Here is a 19508-nt window from a genome sequence, read left to right on the forward strand (position 1 = left end):
TCTGTTCGGTGGTGTCGAGCCAAACGGACTTTAACGTGTGTTTGAACGAGCTGACGGTTCACTCGTTAAGCTGAAAGAAAGATGCCTTAATCACAGGAATCACACATGTGTCCACTGTACCATCTGGGAACCCTTCTTGTTTAGCACTCGTAATAACACAAACACTAAATCCTCCTTCTCTGGTGCTGTTTTGTAGCAGTGTATACACCTGAGACTGTCACCTGTCTGTCCTGCACTCTCTCTCTGTTTCTTACAAGTTACACTTGTGTTTGAATCCTGCAGCTTATCACACATTTGATTTCCATGTGTGACAACTGCAAGTGTCCAGAATGAGGACAGACTGAGGGACCCACTGCTGCACATCATCTGTGAGGCTTTGCACCCCTGATGATTCACCAGGACAAACTCAGCAGTAGGGATGGGTACCGGTGTCCGGTGCCATGATGGCACTGGTTCTGACATAAACGGTAGTAACCAGACCGAAAAGCAGCGCACATTTCGGTGCTTTATTTTGGTGCTTTTTTTTCCTGAGCTGTGATAAACTTCTAGCCAATCATTTTACGTTTCCGAGGATAGTAGGCAGGGCCAGGTACGTACGTTCTTTTATGCAGAGCTACAGATTAAAAATGCCCAAGGCGAAGCGGTCAAAAGTCTGGCTGTACTTCACAGCAAAATATGCAAACTCAGCAGCCTGCAACAAGTGCTTTAAGCTGATACTGTGATACTGTCAAAGGAGGTAACACCTCAAATCCGATGAAACACCTGGCGACGCATAGCGTTTTTTTTTTAAAAGCTGAGAAATGTGCCGTATTTGATGGCAGCAGCAGCCGTTCTTCTCTGCGTGAGTAGCTTAATGTTGTTCGTGTGTAATTTACGTTGAGTAGGCTAACCACGTTATTACATTAATGCATGTAAGGTGAACTAGCAAACATCATCATAGCTACATGCGGCTGTCTTCTTGTTTGATGGCAGATACTCCCTTCACCCTGGCCAAAAAGGCTAAAATGACCAAAGAAAAAGAGGGAAACAGCTAAACATGAGAGGTTTTTGGACAAAGTTTGTATTTTTTCCATTGTTTAAGCACTGCTTCCGGCTAAGAGTGATGCCATATATGCCCCATAGCTGCAGAAAAGGCACACATCGTTATCTTTTTACAAAAAACCAGCTGAACATGAGAGGTTTTTGGACCAATTTTGTGTTCTCCATTCTTTAAGCACCGGTTTGAGCACTGCTTGAGCACCGGCACCGTTTCAAAAGTACCGATTTGGCACCGGTATCAGATAAAACCTAAACGATACCCATCCCTACTCAGCAGTGTGTGAGGAAGAGGAGGAGGAAGAGCCAGCAGCAGCTGACAGATGGAGAGAATAGACAGACTGTTCCCTGTTTGTGAAGGACTGCTAGAAAAGTTTAGAATAACTAATTGTCTGTCCTGAATCAGTCTTATTAGGTAATGTTCAAATCATTTTATCATTCCAGTGTTTTCAGTGTGGGAGAAAGTACTCAGGGCCTTCAAGTTACACACTATGAAAGGCAGCAACAAGTGTAATATTCAGAAACCTAAAGTATGTATCAGCAGCAGAATGGAGCTAAAAAGAAATGTTTGTTTCAGTTCTATGAAGCTTTGAGTATTGAGTATGAGGATTAGTAGTGCTGCTGTGTTTGTTGCATCATATTGCTGTAATTGTTTATATGCTTTATATATTCTGAGGTAAGTTGATCTATAATGTTACATCATATTCTATAAGGATGTTATGTGTTTGTATACTTTCTGCCCAGTTTGACCCATTTAGCAGAAGTCAGCCTGTTTGAGGCTCTGATATCTATTCTGTGTGACTTAAAGCAGTTATGACATGGTCTGATTTTCTCACCCAATAAAGGAATATTTCATATATCAGTCTACTCTTCATTCTATCAGAAACAGTTATCACAGCTCGTACATTTTCTTTTTACACATATGAGCCAAATTTAGTAATGCCAACATATTAAAAGAACAATATTTGTCTCATATATAATACATCTATATATATACTGTCAAAGATACTTGTCTTTGAGTAAAGATTTAAGGTGATAGGAAATATAAATAAATGCAACTTGAATCTTTACTGAAGCTCAGTATTTGACACGGAGTTCAAACTCACTGCTGTAATAACTAATAATGATTAATATAATAACTATAATATTGGCCATATTATATTTACATTACCAAAGTGAGATGACTTTAGTCTCATGAACAACATTAGCTAATTGTTGTTATTTACTAGTTAATCTTAAATGACTGTTCAATACAGAAATGAAGCCCAACAATCATGTTTTACAGCCCTGTGGTCTCAGCCTCAGATACTTATCAAATCACACAAAGCTCATATAGAAACAAATGTACAAAATATGTTCTCCTTCATTTCTGTCAAACAAAGCTGTGTGAAACGTTTCCAGCTGTTAGTATCATGGTTGCTAGGCAACCTGGGCAGCGTGACGGAGGCTAGACCGTCCCATTTCACAAGCCTACAAGCCTCGCACTTCCGGCCTCAGCTGTCTTTGAGTACGCGGCCCTTGAGGACCGTTAAGGCTGCGTACTTTAAGGCTGCAGACCCTGAATCTGGTTGTTCAGTGATGACGCGACGAATCCTACTTCCGGGTCTAAAGTAGTCTGTGTTTAATATGGCTTTTGTGTTGTTAACATGTTTAATGTTATGTATTTTCTTCTATTTGATCTCAAAAAGCTCCTAAAACAGTCAGTGATCCCTGTTGACCTCCCTCGGCTTTTATTACCGCTAATCATTTATTTAAGCTCAGTTTTTAAAACCTTAGGATGTAACTACAGCCCAGCCCATGCAGCAGTATATGAATGACTAACTTCGTATTGTGGATGGATTATCTCAGTTGTTCTCCTGGCTGAAGTTTGGTCCTTTTACAGCATCCTGCCATGCGATTACAATTGTTTCTGACCACCGAGAACACTCACGTTAACTTTTATCGAGTGGAAAAAAAGTTAGCTTGTTTATATTATGCTAACATAGCTGTGTCGCTAGTGGTCACGTAGCACATCATTATATACCAGCTAGCCCAACTTCAGTAACCCTACAAACGTCACTGCTGTTTAGTTTTCTGTCTTCATTTATGCTGGAAGTGATAAGAAAGCTGTACGTTTTAATTTGTTTCCAAAACCCCGCAGTCAGGACATGCTATATTATATTTAGATAGAAGCTACCGAGCTAACTCCCTGCTAACTTCTAACTCCGTTAAATGTCATAAATTCCGTTTTCATGGATGCCTGGATGTCTTTTTGCAGCATTTTTCTTTTTGCTGCGTTTTTCTTTTTGCAGGTGTTTTTCTTTTTGCAGGCATTTTTCTTTTTGCAGCGTTTTTCTTTTTGCAGGTGTTTTTCTTTTAGCAGGCGTTTTTCTTTTTGCAGGTGTTTTTCTTTTTGCAGCATTTTTTTTTTTGCTGCGTTTTTCTTTTTGCAGGCGTTTTTCTTTTTGCAGGTGTTTTTCTTTTTGCAGGCGTTTTTCTTTTTGCAGCATTTTTCTTTTTGCAAGTGTTTTTCTTTTTGCAGCATTTTTCTTTTTGCAGCATTTTTTTTTTTGCAAAGTGTTTTCTGAAGTTGCAGTCCGTTTGGCCTCTCAGGGCCACTGTAAAGTTCATTTTGAAATGAAGACAGCTAGAAGGACGTGTGTGTGCGATTGCTCAAAATGTGACTGTGCAGAACATGCAGACTGTGGGTTTCAGACTTTCACAACAGCCACTCATCATACAGCATATGTGAGTGACTGATGTCATTTGTCACAGGAAAACAGAGACAGTTAAATTAACTGGAAACATTTTTTGTAGCAAGACCCAGTCTGAAGAGCATTTTAGACCCTTTCAAATAGCTGTTTGAAAACTTGTTTTTAAGAGTGAACTATTCCTGGAGGCTGCTTAAAGAAATTACAAGAAAGAAATGTGGCTCATTTGATGAACTGTTTATAACCTATTTTGTCTGAAGTCATTAGCTTTGTCTGGGCCCAAACAGGTCCCAAAGTCAAACGATCACTGCGGCATTACTGAGAGTTGAAAACTATCTAAAGTCTGTCATTTTTAATAAAATGATCAGCGTTGCTGCTCTACCAGGTGTAACAATTAAGTTTAACATCCAGGCATCCATGAAAACAGAATTTATTAAATTTAACAGAGTTAGAAGTTAGCAGGAAGTTAGCTCGCTAGTTTCCATCTAAATATAATATAGCATATTCTGACTGAGAGATTTCTGAGACAAATTAAGACGTGCAGCTCTGCTATCACTTCCAACATAAATGAAGACAGAAAACTAAACAGCAGTGACGTTTGTAGGGTTACTCAAGTTGGGCTAGCTGGTATATAATGATGTGCTACATGATTGCTAGATACACAGCTAAGTTAGCATAACATAAACACAGTGAAGCTGGAGGAGGAACGCTAACTTTTTCCACTCAATAAAAGTTAATGTGAGGGTTCCCGATGGTTAGGGACAAATACAGTCGCATGGCAGGATGCTGTAAACAGACCAAACTTCAGTCAGGAGAATAACTGAGATAATCCATCCACAATACGAGGTTAGTCATTAATGCTGCGTGAGCTGGGCTGTAGTTACATCATAAGTGAGCTGCCGTCATAGGCAACTCTCGCATTTAAGTTCATTTTATTAGATATGTAAGACTGAAACAATTAGTAGTTGAAATATTAAGAAATAATAAATAAATAAATAAATAGTAATTCATGTTTTGTTCTTTAGATTTATATGTTTAAATGTGTTATTTGTGCTAATTGTGCAATTAGATAGGAACCGTTTCTATAGTTCCGTCTGTTATTGCTAAGAGGGTATGTTTTTGGCTGTCACACTCAGCAAGCTAATTGAGAGATGAGCCACAAGGTTTGCACGTCTACAGTAAGATAAATAAAAGAGTACCTTTTTTGGACCTCCCCACGACATAAGGATTAAAGTTTTATTCCCTTTGAGTGAGGCCAATGAGGTAAATGTTTTCTTTTGTTTATTATCGTTGTATGTAAATACGCTAGTGTTGCGTGATATTTGAGTGCAATTACCGCAGTGTGAGGTGTAATGTGTATTTTATTGATTGTTTTGTTGGAATGTTTTGTTATATAGAATGCTTAAGGGCTTTATTAAGAATATTCATTTAAGTTTGTATTTCTTTTTAGTTCTGACGGCATTGTATCGGCTGTGGTTGGACATCATTACATGTTAAAGCATGTCGAAGAATCCTCCTGTCCGAAATAAATGTCAGTTAAAACGCAAAGAACAAGTTGAGCTTTATTACGACTCGAGGGGAGTAACAATAAGGTTTTAAAAACGAAGCTTTAAAATAAACAGTGGTAATAAAATTGAGCGAGGCCGACAGTGATCACTGACTTTTTTAGAGGCTTGTTCAGATTAAATAGAACAAGATAAAAAGCATTAAAACATGTTAAACACACAACAGCCTTAATAAACGCAGAGTAGTTTTGACCCCGAAGCAGGGTTCATATGTCATCACTTAAAGATCGGATTCCTTGCTGATGATAGATAGACGGTTCATGAGCTGGCAGTGTGATGACATGCTGATATGTCACAATGACAATCATTTTCCATGCTTAGCCTCAGCATGTATTGTAAAATTTTTCTATATTTGTTTAGGTGACCCTGAATCCTCCCTTAGTTATGCTGCTATAGGTGTAGACTGCTGGGGGATGCCCATGATGCATTGAGTATTTCCTTTTCAGTCACCTTTCTCACTCAACATGTGTTAATAGACCTCTCTGCATTGAATCACACTTGTTAATCTCTCTCTCTCTTCCACAGCATGTCTTTATCCTGTCCTTCTTCTCTCACCCCAACCGGTCACAGCAGATGGCCCCGCCCCTCCCTGAGCCAGGTTCTGCCGGAGGTTTCTTCCTGTTAAAAGGGAGTTTTTCCTTCCCACTGTCGCCAAAGTGCTTGCTCATAGGGGGTCATATGATTGTTGGTTTTTTTCTCTGAATGTATTATTGTAGGGTCTGCCTTAAAATATAAAGCACCTTGAGGCGACTGTTGTTGTGATTTGGCGCTGTAATAAATAAAATTGAATTGAACTGAATATGTTTTGCATCCTGGACAATGAAGCTGACAGAGGAAGTGATGGGAAAAAATATTTTTAAATCTTAAATCTTGTGTTTAAATCTTAACACCCAATGTTTTCCTGGATAAATCATGTTAGAGCCACTGTAATATTACTTGCAAGTATTCGTTCCTTTTTGTTCCTTGTTATTGTTTCATTATTTTCTGAAACATTACTTTCTTTATAACAGGCTAGTTTAGAATCTCATCCCTCCACCTCTTGCCACTACCATAAATCCGTTCTCTTTTCATATAAGCATCGAAACTAATAAACATAATTTTGTTAGTTTTGGCAAAGTCATGCGTATGAGAACTCACAAACGAACTGTCATGTCTAGTCTGATACAAACATACTCGTCTGATTTATTCACTGTGTAAACACTGCATGCAAAATGCACCAGACTAAAAGTAAAAACAGCTGTTCTCAGTCCAGCCAGCAGACAAGTGTTTACCAGCTTAGAGACAGAATAAATTTGCACCTGTTATGAGCGATAAGCACAGCAACAAATACATGAAGCAATTCAATATGCAAAGTTTGTGGCATTTTTGGCAAATATTGCATTATTGCTCCTGTTAGGAGCAATATTGCATTATTGCTCCTGTTAGGAGCGACGCATGCCTCACTTCATGCAATACTGGACAGCGTGGCTTCTCTCGAAAAGAAAGGGACAAATTAGACAAGTTTGCCTTGCTGCTATAATTCTCAATCAGCCTGGATAAATAATTTGTTGCTGTATGAAAAAACACCTTCACAAATCGCAGACTTCTTACTGTTTCTCACTGATAAAAGAAAGAGGAACAACACGAGGTTCCTTTTCTGCAGTAAACCTATTCGCCTTGGAGCTCTTTTACCCAAGAATTCCATCAAACTTTATGTTTTGTTTTGTTTTTCATAATAACAACATTGTAAGCATTCGAGGAAAAAATATTTACGACCTTCAGACAAGTACCTCATTAATTATAGCTACCTTATTGTTTACTGATGTTTATCTAGACAGTTGCCTTCCCATCAGCCTCTGCAAACTCTCTCCAATAACTACTTCATCCAGAGCAGCAACATGCTGTCCCTAGGCACCACGTGCCAAGCCTTATCTAATGTCTCATCTAATCATTGAGCTTTTCCAACCTTTCTCTTATTGAAAACTTCTTCAAAGAGTAGCTGTGAAACAACTAACTAATCTAACTTTGCAAAGGACTTATCTACTTGAGGAAATTTCAGTCCGGATTCAGAGCACAGAAACAGCAGTAGTGAACGTTACTAATGACCTTCTCATGGCCTCTGACCATGGGCTCATCTTTGTGCTTGTCCTGGGAGACTTCAGTGCATCATTTGATACAGTTTGTTACCTTAACCTCCTAAGACCTGAACTCTTTCATGGCATGCATTTTTAACTTCGCTTTGCTACTTGAGCTGATGAATGTAAAATCAAAGAATTATCTTTTTACCTGATTTTTCTCTATAAGGGTCTGATATCCACATATGAGAACATTCGTTTTAAATTTCGATAGACCAGTGGCAGTGTAATGTTCTCGTAAGAGATATTAGGCCCTTATAGAGCAAAATTAAGTATTGTGGTCTAGACCAGCGGTCCCCAATCCCAGGGAGTTGTTTGGTACTGGGCTGCGAGAGTTGAGGCTCGGGTGTGAAATTTATGGTTTTCAGGGTTTTTATCAGTTTTTATCGTTATTTTTTTATCGTTAACTCGGTTTCCCTGGATCTTTTCCTGTGTGCTATGAATAAATTTTCTGTTTTTGTACCATTACTGGTTTTATTTTGTTGTATTTATCCACAACACCTTAAAGCCGGTCCGTGAAAATATTGTCAGACATAAATCGGTCCGTGGGGACCGCTGGTCTAGACAACCCAGAATGTGATGTCCACATATGTGTACACCAGGTCCTAGGAGGTTAAATAAAATTGGCATTTTCCTTTATTATCTTTAATATTTCCAATAATAGGATTGGTATTAAAGGAAATGTGCAGCAGTGGTTTCAATCACATCTGATAAACTCAGATTTTTGGATGTAAATGGCTTTTCTTCACATGCAAAAGTTAATCGTGGACTTCAGGGTTCTTTGCTGGGAGCAACGTTATTTACGTTATACGTGTTTCCCCTGGCAGTATTATTAGAAAACACAGTATATAATTTTACTGCTTTGCAAATGATACCAAGCTTTATTTATCTGTGAAGCCAGGGGGCACAAATCATCTAGTTAAACTAGGCATGTCTTACTCTGGATGGTAGTACCTTGGTCTCCAGTAACACTGTGGGGAACCCAAGAGTTGTTTTTAAACAGCATATGCCCTTCAATCCACACATTAACAAATATCTAGGACAGCCTTTCATTCATCTGCCCAATATCGCAGAAACATCCCGTCTAAGTCTGTGCATTCATTACTTCTAGGCTGGGCTACTGTAATTCATTATTATCAGGCTGTGCAGTTAATCCAAAAAGCTGCAGTGACAGTACTGCAACAGAGCAGAAAGATAGAGCATTTTTCTCCTGTACTAGCTTCTCTTCATTACCTCCTCTTAATCACAGAGTTTAATTTAAAAGCTTTCTCCTCATACAAAAACGTCCTAACAGCCTTCAGCCATTAGACCGTTTGTGTCCATTTGGGCCAGTTAGACACCCTCTCTACTTTTAAGATTAGTCTTTGTGTCGGATGTGGTGACCCTGAACCGTCCCTTAGTTACGCCGCTATAGGCTCAGACTCCCGGACTTTGTGTGATCCGCTGGTTTCTTCTCCAGTCACCTCTTTTTTCTCCCCACTGCTACACGTCCAGTCTTTCCCATCGCCCCCAACCCATAGCTGGTTCTGCCAGAAGTTTCTTCCTCTTACAAGAGTTTTCCCCTCCCACTGCTGCATAGAGTTCATTCATAGGGAATCATCTGATTGTTGGGGTTTTCGTGCGGTTGTTAGCTTGCAGAACAAAGTGACTTTGGGTGGCTGCTGTTGTAACTAGGTGCTGTATAAACAAACTTGAACTGAATACAACTAATGTCAAAGTGAGTCAAGTCATGAGTCATTCTTAGCTGGCAGCAGTTGTAGTGATCATATCCTTGTTGTGTGCATGTCTCTACCTGCCCTACAGCAATACATGAGATGTTGACAGCACATGCTGGCTGTTTAGTCAACTCTTCAATCATACATCTAAAAAGAATAAAGACAAAATTATATGAAGCTGTATTAGTTACTGGTTTGATATTAGTCTGTATAAAAGGCTCTTTGAGGAAACTCCTTTTTGTCTCTGTGCCACATTGAAAAACATACAGGTTAGGCTGATGTCCGCTGTGAAAAGATAACTCTTGGGCACAGATCCTCTGCCCTTGTGAGTCAGATTCAGCTTTGCTCACAGACATGACACCACAGAGTGAGAATGAGCCAACTGAGCTGAAGCAACCGGCACTAATAAGGAGAAGAGAGCTGGGGCTCCTCACACTCACTGTTTTCCATTTGCCCACGCCGGCAGCCGGGCTGGGATGAGGGGCTAAAATGTGATTTTTTTAAAAGAAGAGATCAACGCACAAGAGGTGAAACAGGGCAATGACCTTCAGTCGCGACTTCCTGTCTATACACAGGTGAGTTCCTTAGATATCAGAAGCGATAGACGAAGGTTAACAAAGCTGAGGAAATGATCTAAATCAGGGGTAGGCAACTCCAGGACTCGAGTGCTGGTTTCCTGCAGGTTTTAGATCTCACCCTGGGCCAACACACCTGAATCAAATAATTAGTTTGTTCCCAGGCCTCTGGAGAGCTTCAAGACATGTTGGGGAGGTAATTTAGCCATTTGAATCAGCTGTGATGGATCAAGGACACATCTAAAACCTGCAGGACACCGGCACTCGAGGCCTGGAGTTGCCCACCCCTGATCTAAATGAAGCTAACTTTTATAATTAATAAGAGCAGTTTCAAACGTATTGTTTTCCAGATAGCTTTAGCTAAGGTTTGAATACATACATACTGTGAATCATGAGAGTTTTTATACACATAAACTGGTATATAGCTATTTTGCTTAGGAAATTTTAAAAGTTTGCACGTTATATTTATTTTCCAATTAAAAGCATAACTTACTGCTGTATTTTTCAGTGTAACTTGACTTATAGGCTAAATGAAGTTAATATGAGTCATCTTAAGACTCCTGTAAAGCTGAGAAATTTATCAGTGGTTTGTTTGCTTGCCTGGGTTTCTGCCTTCATGAGTAGTACTGCCTACTCATAAAAATAGAGAACAGCATTAAGAAATCTATGTAGACGAGATAAGTCAGCAGTGAGTCTGTGGTGAGGCAGCGACAATTTAGAGAATTATTTAGTGTCTAAACTGTTTTATGTCATTCTGAGCTAACCGCCCCGTGCTGCACTCTCTGCAGGTCGCATCAACTTTTAAAGTCGATCTGGGAGATAAGCTGCCTCTGCCTTCCTGGTTCAGTCACAAAAGGGGTGCACCCGGCCTCCAAAGGATGGCTACGCAGGTTTTTACTGCTGAAGCTGGTGACGGTGCTGCTGTTCCCCCATGGGGTGGGCCTCCCCCTGCTCCTGGGCTGTGTATTCAGCCTGCGTGCTCTGTTGCTCCTGCGCTCCCCTCACATCTCCACCAAGCCCTCCACTGTCCTCCTGAGCCAACTGGCTCACTCAGATAGCCTGGTGCTGCTGCACTGGGCGATTCAGCTGGGAGCGACCCTGGGCAAGTGGATGGAGGAGGCGGGCTGGAAGGAGGAGGTGAGTTTTATGAAGGACGGGAAATTGGTTTGGTGGAGAGAGGCCGCAAAAGTGCTCTGTCATCAGCTGCTTGATGCACATCAGCTGGCCTCTCTGCTGCTGTTGGGTCTGCTGGGACTCGAGGCCACGCTGGTGTCACGCTGGCCTCAGCAGACTCGGAGATTCAGGACTTCTCGCTGGGCGCAGCTCAGCTGCCGTCTGGCCTGGATGCTTGTGCTGCTGGAACTCACGTCTTTGCTACACTGCAAAACATTGCAGGACCCCTCAGCATTTCAGGATGCTCAGATTTCCCCTCCTGGCATCGTGCTTCCCCCCTCCCTGCCTACCTTCTCGTGTTATCTGAGGAAGATGTTATGGCTGGTGAATTCATGGCTGCATTACACCATCTTCTATGGTCAACCACAGAGGAAAAAGAGTTCGTATCATTAGACCTTTGTAAGAGGAGGAGAAATGGTTGTATTTATACAAAAACAAAATCTTATTTATAAAAACTTATTTTACAAGCCAGACTATGTAAGCTTTTCTGCGAATAATCTGTCATACAGACTATTTGATTTTAATTTATAAAACCAATAAAAAAAAATATACTAATGTAAAAATGAATGCTTTAAAATGTTAATAAACATGAATTTGACTACAGAAAGCAAAGTCGAAGTTACACTAGGCCTTCTGTTCAGCTGGAACAGGAAATACAAGTGTTTCATACTTACAGTAGTCATAAATAGACAACTAATCAGTGACTAACCCATCATCTGAATTCCCATTTGCATAGCCACTTATCCAGTTCAGGAGCTTCAGAGTAAAATGAAAGTGATTTTTCAGAAACAGATCATCATTGAGGAAAATTAGCTTTATGAATGATCTGAGGAATTTGCTTTAAAAATTAATAACATTTTAATTTCCATAAATGACCTTTAATTTGACCTTTAATTTGAGTCCACCTCTCGCCCTATGACAGCTGAGGTAGGCTCCAGCTTATCCCAGCAACTCTGATAAGGATACAAGGAAAAGAGAATGGATGGACTTTTAATTTGTATCATATTTGCTTTATCTGGCATTTGGGGGAAAAAGCTGCATTGTGGAGTTTATTCAGGTTTTTCAGTACATTCTTTGTATCATATGTGGTACACTAGGCATCGAGGGGTTAATCTTTGGAATTTTTGTGTTTTATCTGTTACAGGCGGAGCCATGCACTAAAACATGCTTTATCTGCATCTGTTTGAGTCTTAATGGGACTATAATTGACAAAATTAATGTAATGTTATATTCAGTAAGAGTTAAAACATGTGACTATAACCATTAACTCATTAGGAAGCTCTTTACTGAGGTCACATATCAAATATGAATTAGTGTAATTTTCTCATAAACTTCTAAACAATTCTTCTTTTCTTTGTATTCAAAGTCGTCACACCCTGCTCGGCACGACGATTCAAAAAGAGTTCACATTTAAGCCGTTTCACTTTTCAGTAACCACATTTAATGCCCATCTTTTATGTACAGTGTTTTATGAACTGAGCAGAGGAACGTCTGACTGTCAGACATAAAAAGACTGTTTAATTCTTTTAAATGCAACTTTTCATGTGTAAACACAAACTAAAAGCAAGTTTAGTTTTTTTTAACATTACTTGGAGTAACACCTGAAATTTGCTTGGAGTTTAAAATGATGTATTGACATATATTACTAAAAAAACAAATACTTTTGGTACAACAAAATGTGTTGCAACAGGACAAAACATCCTTTAAATGGGAATCTGAACACACACGGCTTTCACACTTGATTTTTGAGAGGCTTATATGACATGATCAGCTTTACGTGCAAATGCGCGCTCACTTGTTGTCTCTCCCTTATTTAAACTGGCAGCCAGCCCAGGAAATGGTGTTAATACCAGAGTGCAACACAATAAAAGGTTTGCCGTGGTAAAACCGCACACTAGAGCTCATAACAGTCTTTTCTAAAAGGTTTCCAGTTCACTGCAGCTTTTCAAAACGGAAAACAACAACAACAAAAACAACAAACTGGGATGGGTCACAAGGAAGCTCTAATGAATGGAAATGGCCTCAGTGTAATTTCCGTAATGTCTTCTATTGATTTAATTTGTTACTATGTGGATAGTACAAATGCGCACACGCTGATTGGAAAATAATTTTCCTAAACGATTTGAAGGATGGTTAGTGAAATGTGGGTAACTTTGGGCAGGACCAAAGCCACAAACACTCAGCTTGGCAGGCAGGGCTGTATCAAGACATGATCTAACCAACCACCACAGTCATACCTGAACTCCTCACATTTGTCACAAAGCACATGAGAGATTCAAGATAACGACAGGTGCTTACATCTGGATAGAATCTGCGACATAACCACGTCACACACAGCAGTCAGTGCCGAGAAATATGTGCTCTGTCGCTGCCATACATGATGAAATTAAGGAAGTTCCAACCACAGAGAGGGGTGAACACATTACATGGTTCAAAGTTAATGTGAGCAGCAGCTTCCACGTACTTGTGACTGAATCCAGAGTTTGTTCTTGCAGTGTGCGGTGTGTCCAGCAGAAGGAAGCACAGAGCTGCTTGCTCTGCTTCTTTACATAATCCACTCCAAGGAGCTCCTGACACAGTGTAAAAGACTGAAGAGGATCGAGGAACCCTGCTTCTATGCTAACCTATTTACTACTGTGTTTGTGTGTATCAGTGTGTAGCTGCAAACTCAAGTGTTCCTGGAAGAAATCAATTAAACCTGAAAAGCGAGGAACAGCTTAAGAAAGAGGGGCCTCGGTGGCCGCTTCCTTCCCGTGATGTTTGGCAGTGGTGGCCCTACGCAGACTACTTTGGCATCGCAGCTGTCACTCACAGGGGAACAATGTGGGAGGTTACACTTTTAAAAATAACAACATGTCCTGTTTGTTCTCTCGAACGAGTCAAGGTTCATCTGCACTACAGGCTGTAAAGGAGAGACCGTGGTAACTGGGTCATTTCATCTCAAATCAACATGGGCCTTGTGCTCGACCGGTTTGCATCAAAGGTTTACGGACCGAAGTTTGTATGTCTGTAATGAGCCCTCTGACATTTAGACTTCATCTTCTCTCAGCTTTGATCTTTGATGTGTTGTCTTTCAATTTTAAATATAAGGCTGAAGTTGAAATTTTTCATACCTTGGGTATTTTCCTTCTCCTGTTCCTGTTTTCTCCCACTGCCTTTATCTGTAATAATAATGCGTCTGCTGTTTTGCCTCCGTGCTTGTGGCCTGGGTTTCACTTCTTCTCTGATCCTGCTAACCATGATTCTCAGGAAGGCTGCCATGCTCCTCGAGTTTATCTACTCTTTTTTTTATGCTTAAAACTCTATCATGTGAAAGTCACCAACAACCTGCCTGTCGGCCACTTTAAAACTCTTTCTGTGTTTGACTTTTCCTAATTAGCAAATGGACCAAACCTGTATCCACTCATTGCCAACAGTCCTGATAGGACCTGATTTATTTGTCCTAACATTTCTTGAAGATGAGGTTGTGATACGTTCATCAAAAACATGTCATTTGTTACCAATGAAACAGTCAGTAACATATAACAGTACAGAATGGCCTCTTGTTTTGACATGTAGTTCAACAGCGCCCTCATTTGGGCTGTTTCATTTTTCCAGTGTCAAAGAAAGAAAAATCCATCAGTCCAGATCATTAAGCCACATGCTTTGTCACACTGTTGCAGCTATGATGTCTGTAAAGAAATCTATCAATTAATGTGCAGATTTTCGCCAACTGATTAAACTGACAGTAAGTTACAGTTTTACATGTTGTTAATCAGAATCAGAATCAGAATACTTTATTAATCCCGAAGGAAATTAGGGTTACAGCAGGCAGCGCGCTAATGGCGCATGCGCACTCACAAAGGAACCTTCTGACCAACTTTACACAAACATCACATTGGGGAGACATGTCAGAAAGGTAGGCTGATAGGAAAAAAAACAACAAAATACATAACATGAGGTAAGAGGAGGAGAAAAAAAAACCACACTCAGACTGAGTGTGAATATAAATGTATATTTAAAAAAAACAACAGCAAAAAAAGTTCATCATAGCCTACTTCTACCACCTGACGCCTTGTTCTCATTTATTCTGGTGAATCTGTGTGATGGCATGGATCTCTTCCTGTGGATGAGAAATCAGAAAGATAACGCACATAAAGGCTTTTAGGATAGTAAAGGTTGCAGACCTGTTCTAGACAGGTTAGCATGTCCATCCCTTGAGCTGTGACACACGTTCATTTCACTGTATTTAACTAATTTTTTTTTTTACCTGCAAACGTACTCACAATATACAGGAAAAGTATTTTTTCCTCCTTAATTCTGATGTATAAATAAAATATTTATAAACTGTTACATGTTTCCAGCAGAGATTTCTCAAGTTTCTGCTGCAGTTGCATCTCCAGAATGTTTTCATAGCAGTGGTCATGTGGAGTGTCGCACCAAATACAGAATTTCCAGTTTTATTATAGTGTTGTCAAATACAGGTTACTTGACAAATATGTCAAAAAGAGAGACAAGAAATATATGCCTAGTTAATTTCCTGCTGTTAAAGATGATAACACTGAAAACCAAATAAGATTTTGAAATTCATAATAATCAGTTTTAAGCAGGAATAAATAAGAAGTTAATGTTTCAACTCATTGTAGGGTGTCGCTCTCGTTTGCTCACGTTTATTAGAATTAATACCAGCATAGGACAGTCTTGACAGCAGTGTTGGTAAAGTTACTTGAAAAAACTAATTAGTAACTAATTACTGATTACTTCTTTAAAAAGTAATCCCGCTACTTTACTGATTACTCATTTTCAAAAGTAATTAGTTACTTAGTAATTTTTTAAAAAACATGATACACAACGTGAATACGTAATAAAGCAACAGACCTTTCAGCCCAATTCTATTTTTTATTCATAATCCATCATATGAAATTGAATCAAATAGAAAACGTTTTATGAGTTTTAATCTTTTAATTTTACGCATTAAGCAAAGATTTAACTATATGAAACAGTTTTTGACTTGAAGAAATTGTTTAACATTTAAACTTATTTTCTGCACATTCTGCATATTCTGTTTACACTCTTTCAAATAGATGCAAGTAAAACACAGCAGAAAATAAATAAAATCAAAGATTCAGCGGCACTAAGTCCTGTCGCTCTTAAATCTATGTTCACCTGTTTAGCAGGAGTGGAGCAGGTGGAGGTTTGCCTGGTGTCGCAGTCATGTCCGCAGGGGGATCCGGGGGTTTCTCTGTGAATGTCACGTTCCCGTGGCGGCGTGCTAGGCGCTCGCTCAGATTTGAAGTTTGATTTTTCGCTGTAGACAGAAGTTTTCTTCCCATGCAGAGTGTACAGTGTACGCTAATGTTATTTGTCACTTTTTACGGACTAAAACTTAAAGTAATGTAAGTACGGCCATGCTTTAAACTGCACGGTCATACTCTCTCCATCACTCCATATTATCCATTGTTGATCTGCACACGTCTGTTGCTGCCACGAGCGTCGCACATGCTTACGTCACTGTCATGAGACACTCTCACAAACAAAATCATGAAGGTTTAGTAACGCAGTAACGCAGTAACGGAGTAACACAGCGTGCTTACGGGAAAGTAACAGTAATCTAATTACTTTTTTGCAATAGTAATCTCTTACACTACTCGTTACTTGAAAAAAGTAATCGGACACCCATCTCCGCTTGCCAGTGGGGGGCCACTGGAGGGGGCAGCAAATCTTGGGTGGTGGCCAGTGCCCCCATTGCCCCCTCTTAATGGCACCCCTTCCGGCCCTAAAAAGCTGTTTATTGCACTGAGATAATTTTAACTAAGAGACAGCTATGCATGTAGGTTGCTTAATGAACAGCTGTATATACAGTATATACAACCGAACTTTAAATACAAAGCTTTGGTTATATTGTTTATGCTATTAGGATGAAGGACGTCCTTTTTTCATGTATCATTAGAGGTATTTATGGATTTTTACTGTTTCTAAGCTCAGCACTCAACACAGCTATGGTAACACAGTGCTTTTATCTATTGTATCACACAGTAAAGAGGGTTAAAATTAAACTAAATTCAATTATCCCCTGGAGCAATGCCAATTTTCCCCTTCAAGAAGACCATGTTTGGAAAAGAGCTGATACAGTCTTTGAGAGCTGACTTTTTACTCCCTTGAAATGAGGAACATCAGCCCATTATATCACAAAGACAAACAGCTCAGTCTGAACAGGTTGAGGTCAGTCTGGTCAGCCTGTCTGCCTCGCCTCTCAGTCTGGAGAAACGGGCACTCACCCATGGCTGCTCATGCTGCACCTATCAGTGCTGTGGGGTAAACAACTCCTCCTCGATCTCAAGCTGTAGTAGCTCTCGGAGGCCTCAGTTAAAGCCAGCAGCATTGATCTGGGCTCTGCCCAATCGAGTGTCTAATCAGGTCAGAGATTAATGCCGTCTCAGGGACTAAGGTCACACATGCACACAGGAGTAAAGGAGTAAAGCCCACTGTACTCCTGTTAACATCAGTCCAAAAAGAGCCTACAAAGCTTGAGACTCCTGTGTTATACTGCCTTGCTGCCTTTGTCCAGCCTTGTTGTCAGGGGAGAGGCATGTACGGCATGACGGGGCTACCCCTAAACCCTCCTGGAGCCTGTGAATGAGAGGATGGGCAGAAGCAAGGGAAGAAAAGCAAAGGAAATACACTCATCATTGCATTAAAGGAGCGTTGGACAGAAGGGTCCAAGAAGAAGAGGCCAGGGAGGGAGGGAAGGAGGCGGTGGTGGCAGTAATGGGGTCTTTGTTCTGGTTGGTGTGACTCACAAAGCCCTGGCCAGGGCCGCACAGCTTAGTTACCCTTACCAAACACAGAGAAGCAGGAGGGAGGAGTGCATATGGGTTTGTGTGATTGGGGTACGTTTTGGGGCTCTAGGTCGAGGTAATATAGGTCCAATACTCTGATTATTTACACATTTAATTTTATTAATACTGCTTTAGCATCCAGCCCCTCTGATGATGGCTGAATAAATTAAAGTGGATTTGGTGGTGGCAGATGAAAGTCACTGTAAGGATATATGTGAAAATGGCATTGTTTGCACTGTTTTACATGCCACTGTGGCTTATATTAGGCCTTGCCAAATTAATGGGATACCCTCTGGATGATTACATGAAGCTGTAGCTTGTTTAGGCTCACTATCTGGATTCAATTACAGTAGTCAAGATGTGAAACACCATTCAGGAAATATGCTCCTATCACACGGTGTGACTCACACTTCTTTAAGTGCTTGTTCTTCAACATCAGCAATTAAGACAGTTAAAGACATCTGGTGGTGTGCAAAGCATTGTGTGTCTGTGTGTGTGTGTGCGTCTCAGCTCAGTTTAGGCTTTAAGCAGGATGTCCTGTCCTCCCTGCTGCTATTGTGGAGCAGTCAGCCTGCCAGACGCTACTCCTAAAGACCACTTCCCCTCTGTCAAGCACCTCACTCTCTGTGTCTCTGTCACACAAAAACACATTGTTCACACGGACACACAAGCACACACATGCTCACATACTGTAGCGCCCCATGCCAGCCTGAACACAATGAAAACCTGGCCAACACCGCCCTGTCACCTGGTTAAAAATAACTCTTTTTGCAACAGATTATGGCTGTGTTTTAACAATAGCAGGACTTTGATCAGCCAAAATAGCACTACGCTGTTATTTTGAGGTATCACTCACCAGAGCTGACTGTTATGTTTTGGCTCCGTAAAGTTGCCAGGCACCCCGAAGATGTCACATCCATTTTTTTTACTGTGCTGTATTTATACTATATATAATGGGGGGGGGGGGGGGGGAAGACTGTACTCTCTCTGTCAGATCTGAGGTTTTACATATCAGGAGATAATTTTTAAAATCCAGGTCTCAAAATGATTTAAATACTACCTCAGATCGTTATTTAACAGTTAGCTGCAGTAAAGCAGAAGAAGTGTGTGAAGAACGAATTACGCCGCATGATTCAACAGCTTGTAGAACCACTTTTAGCAGAAAAACATGAAGTTTTTTCACAGTGTTGTGGAGGAATTTTGGCACACTTCAGTTCATCGAGGTCTGCGGTCGTTTGTTTATGCACAGATCTCTTCAGGTCCCACCGCAGCATTTCAATCATGGCGATGTATGGACTTTGACTGGGCTGTTGCAACATTTGGACTCTTTTTTTTCTTCTTCAGCCGTTCTGTTGTTGATTTGCTGGGCTCATCGTCCACTTACGTGACCCAGATTCAGCCAAGCTTCAGCTGTTGGACACATTTGACCCTAGAATACTTTGTGGTTGACTAAATAGAATAGAATAGAATTCAACTTTATTGTCATTGCACATGCACAGGTACAGGGCAACGAAATGCAGTTTGCATCCATCCAGAAGTGCTTTAGCCATGATATAGATATATTACAAATATATATTAGCAATAATATAGATATGTAAGTATATGAAATGGGTCTATTATGGTATGTTATAATGTACACGGTATGAAGTATGTTATGAATATGCTATAACTATAAGTATGTACAGGCTGTAGTGAGTACAAGCTATGTACAGGATATGAACAGGATATAAATATGAAAAACTATACAGAAATATGAGATATACAGCTATACAGAAATGTGAACTATGCAGGTTATAAACAGTTGTAGATTTAAAAATTATGGT

At 40.2% G+C, this 19508-nt stretch overlaps 1 protein-coding gene across 1 annotated transcript; it reads left to right on the plus strand.

Moving 5' to 3' along the window:
• The first annotated feature begins 9527 nt into the window (after positions 1 to 9527).
• On the plus strand, positions 9528 to 11971 carry LOC146581957 (uncharacterized). Its single transcript, XM_085247779.1, has 2 exons — positions 9528 to 9694; positions 10483 to 11971. The coding sequence occupies exons 1-2, from the start codon at positions 9660 to 9662 to the stop codon at positions 11258 to 11260; spliced, it is 813 nt and encodes a 270-aa protein (XP_085103905.1). The 5' UTR covers positions 9528 to 9659; the 3' UTR covers positions 11261 to 11971.
• The last annotated feature ends 7537 nt before the right edge of the window (positions 11972 to 19508 follow it).

The sequence above is a fragment of the Mchenga conophoros genome, linkage group LG2 (genome assembly GCF_057382185.1).
Source record: "Mchenga conophoros isolate Kocher_MC1m ecotype Shallow Benthic linkage group LG2, M_conophoros_male_GT1.1, whole genome shotgun sequence".
Classification (NCBI taxonomy): domain Eukaryota; kingdom Metazoa; phylum Chordata; class Actinopteri; order Cichliformes; family Cichlidae; genus Mchenga; species Mchenga conophoros.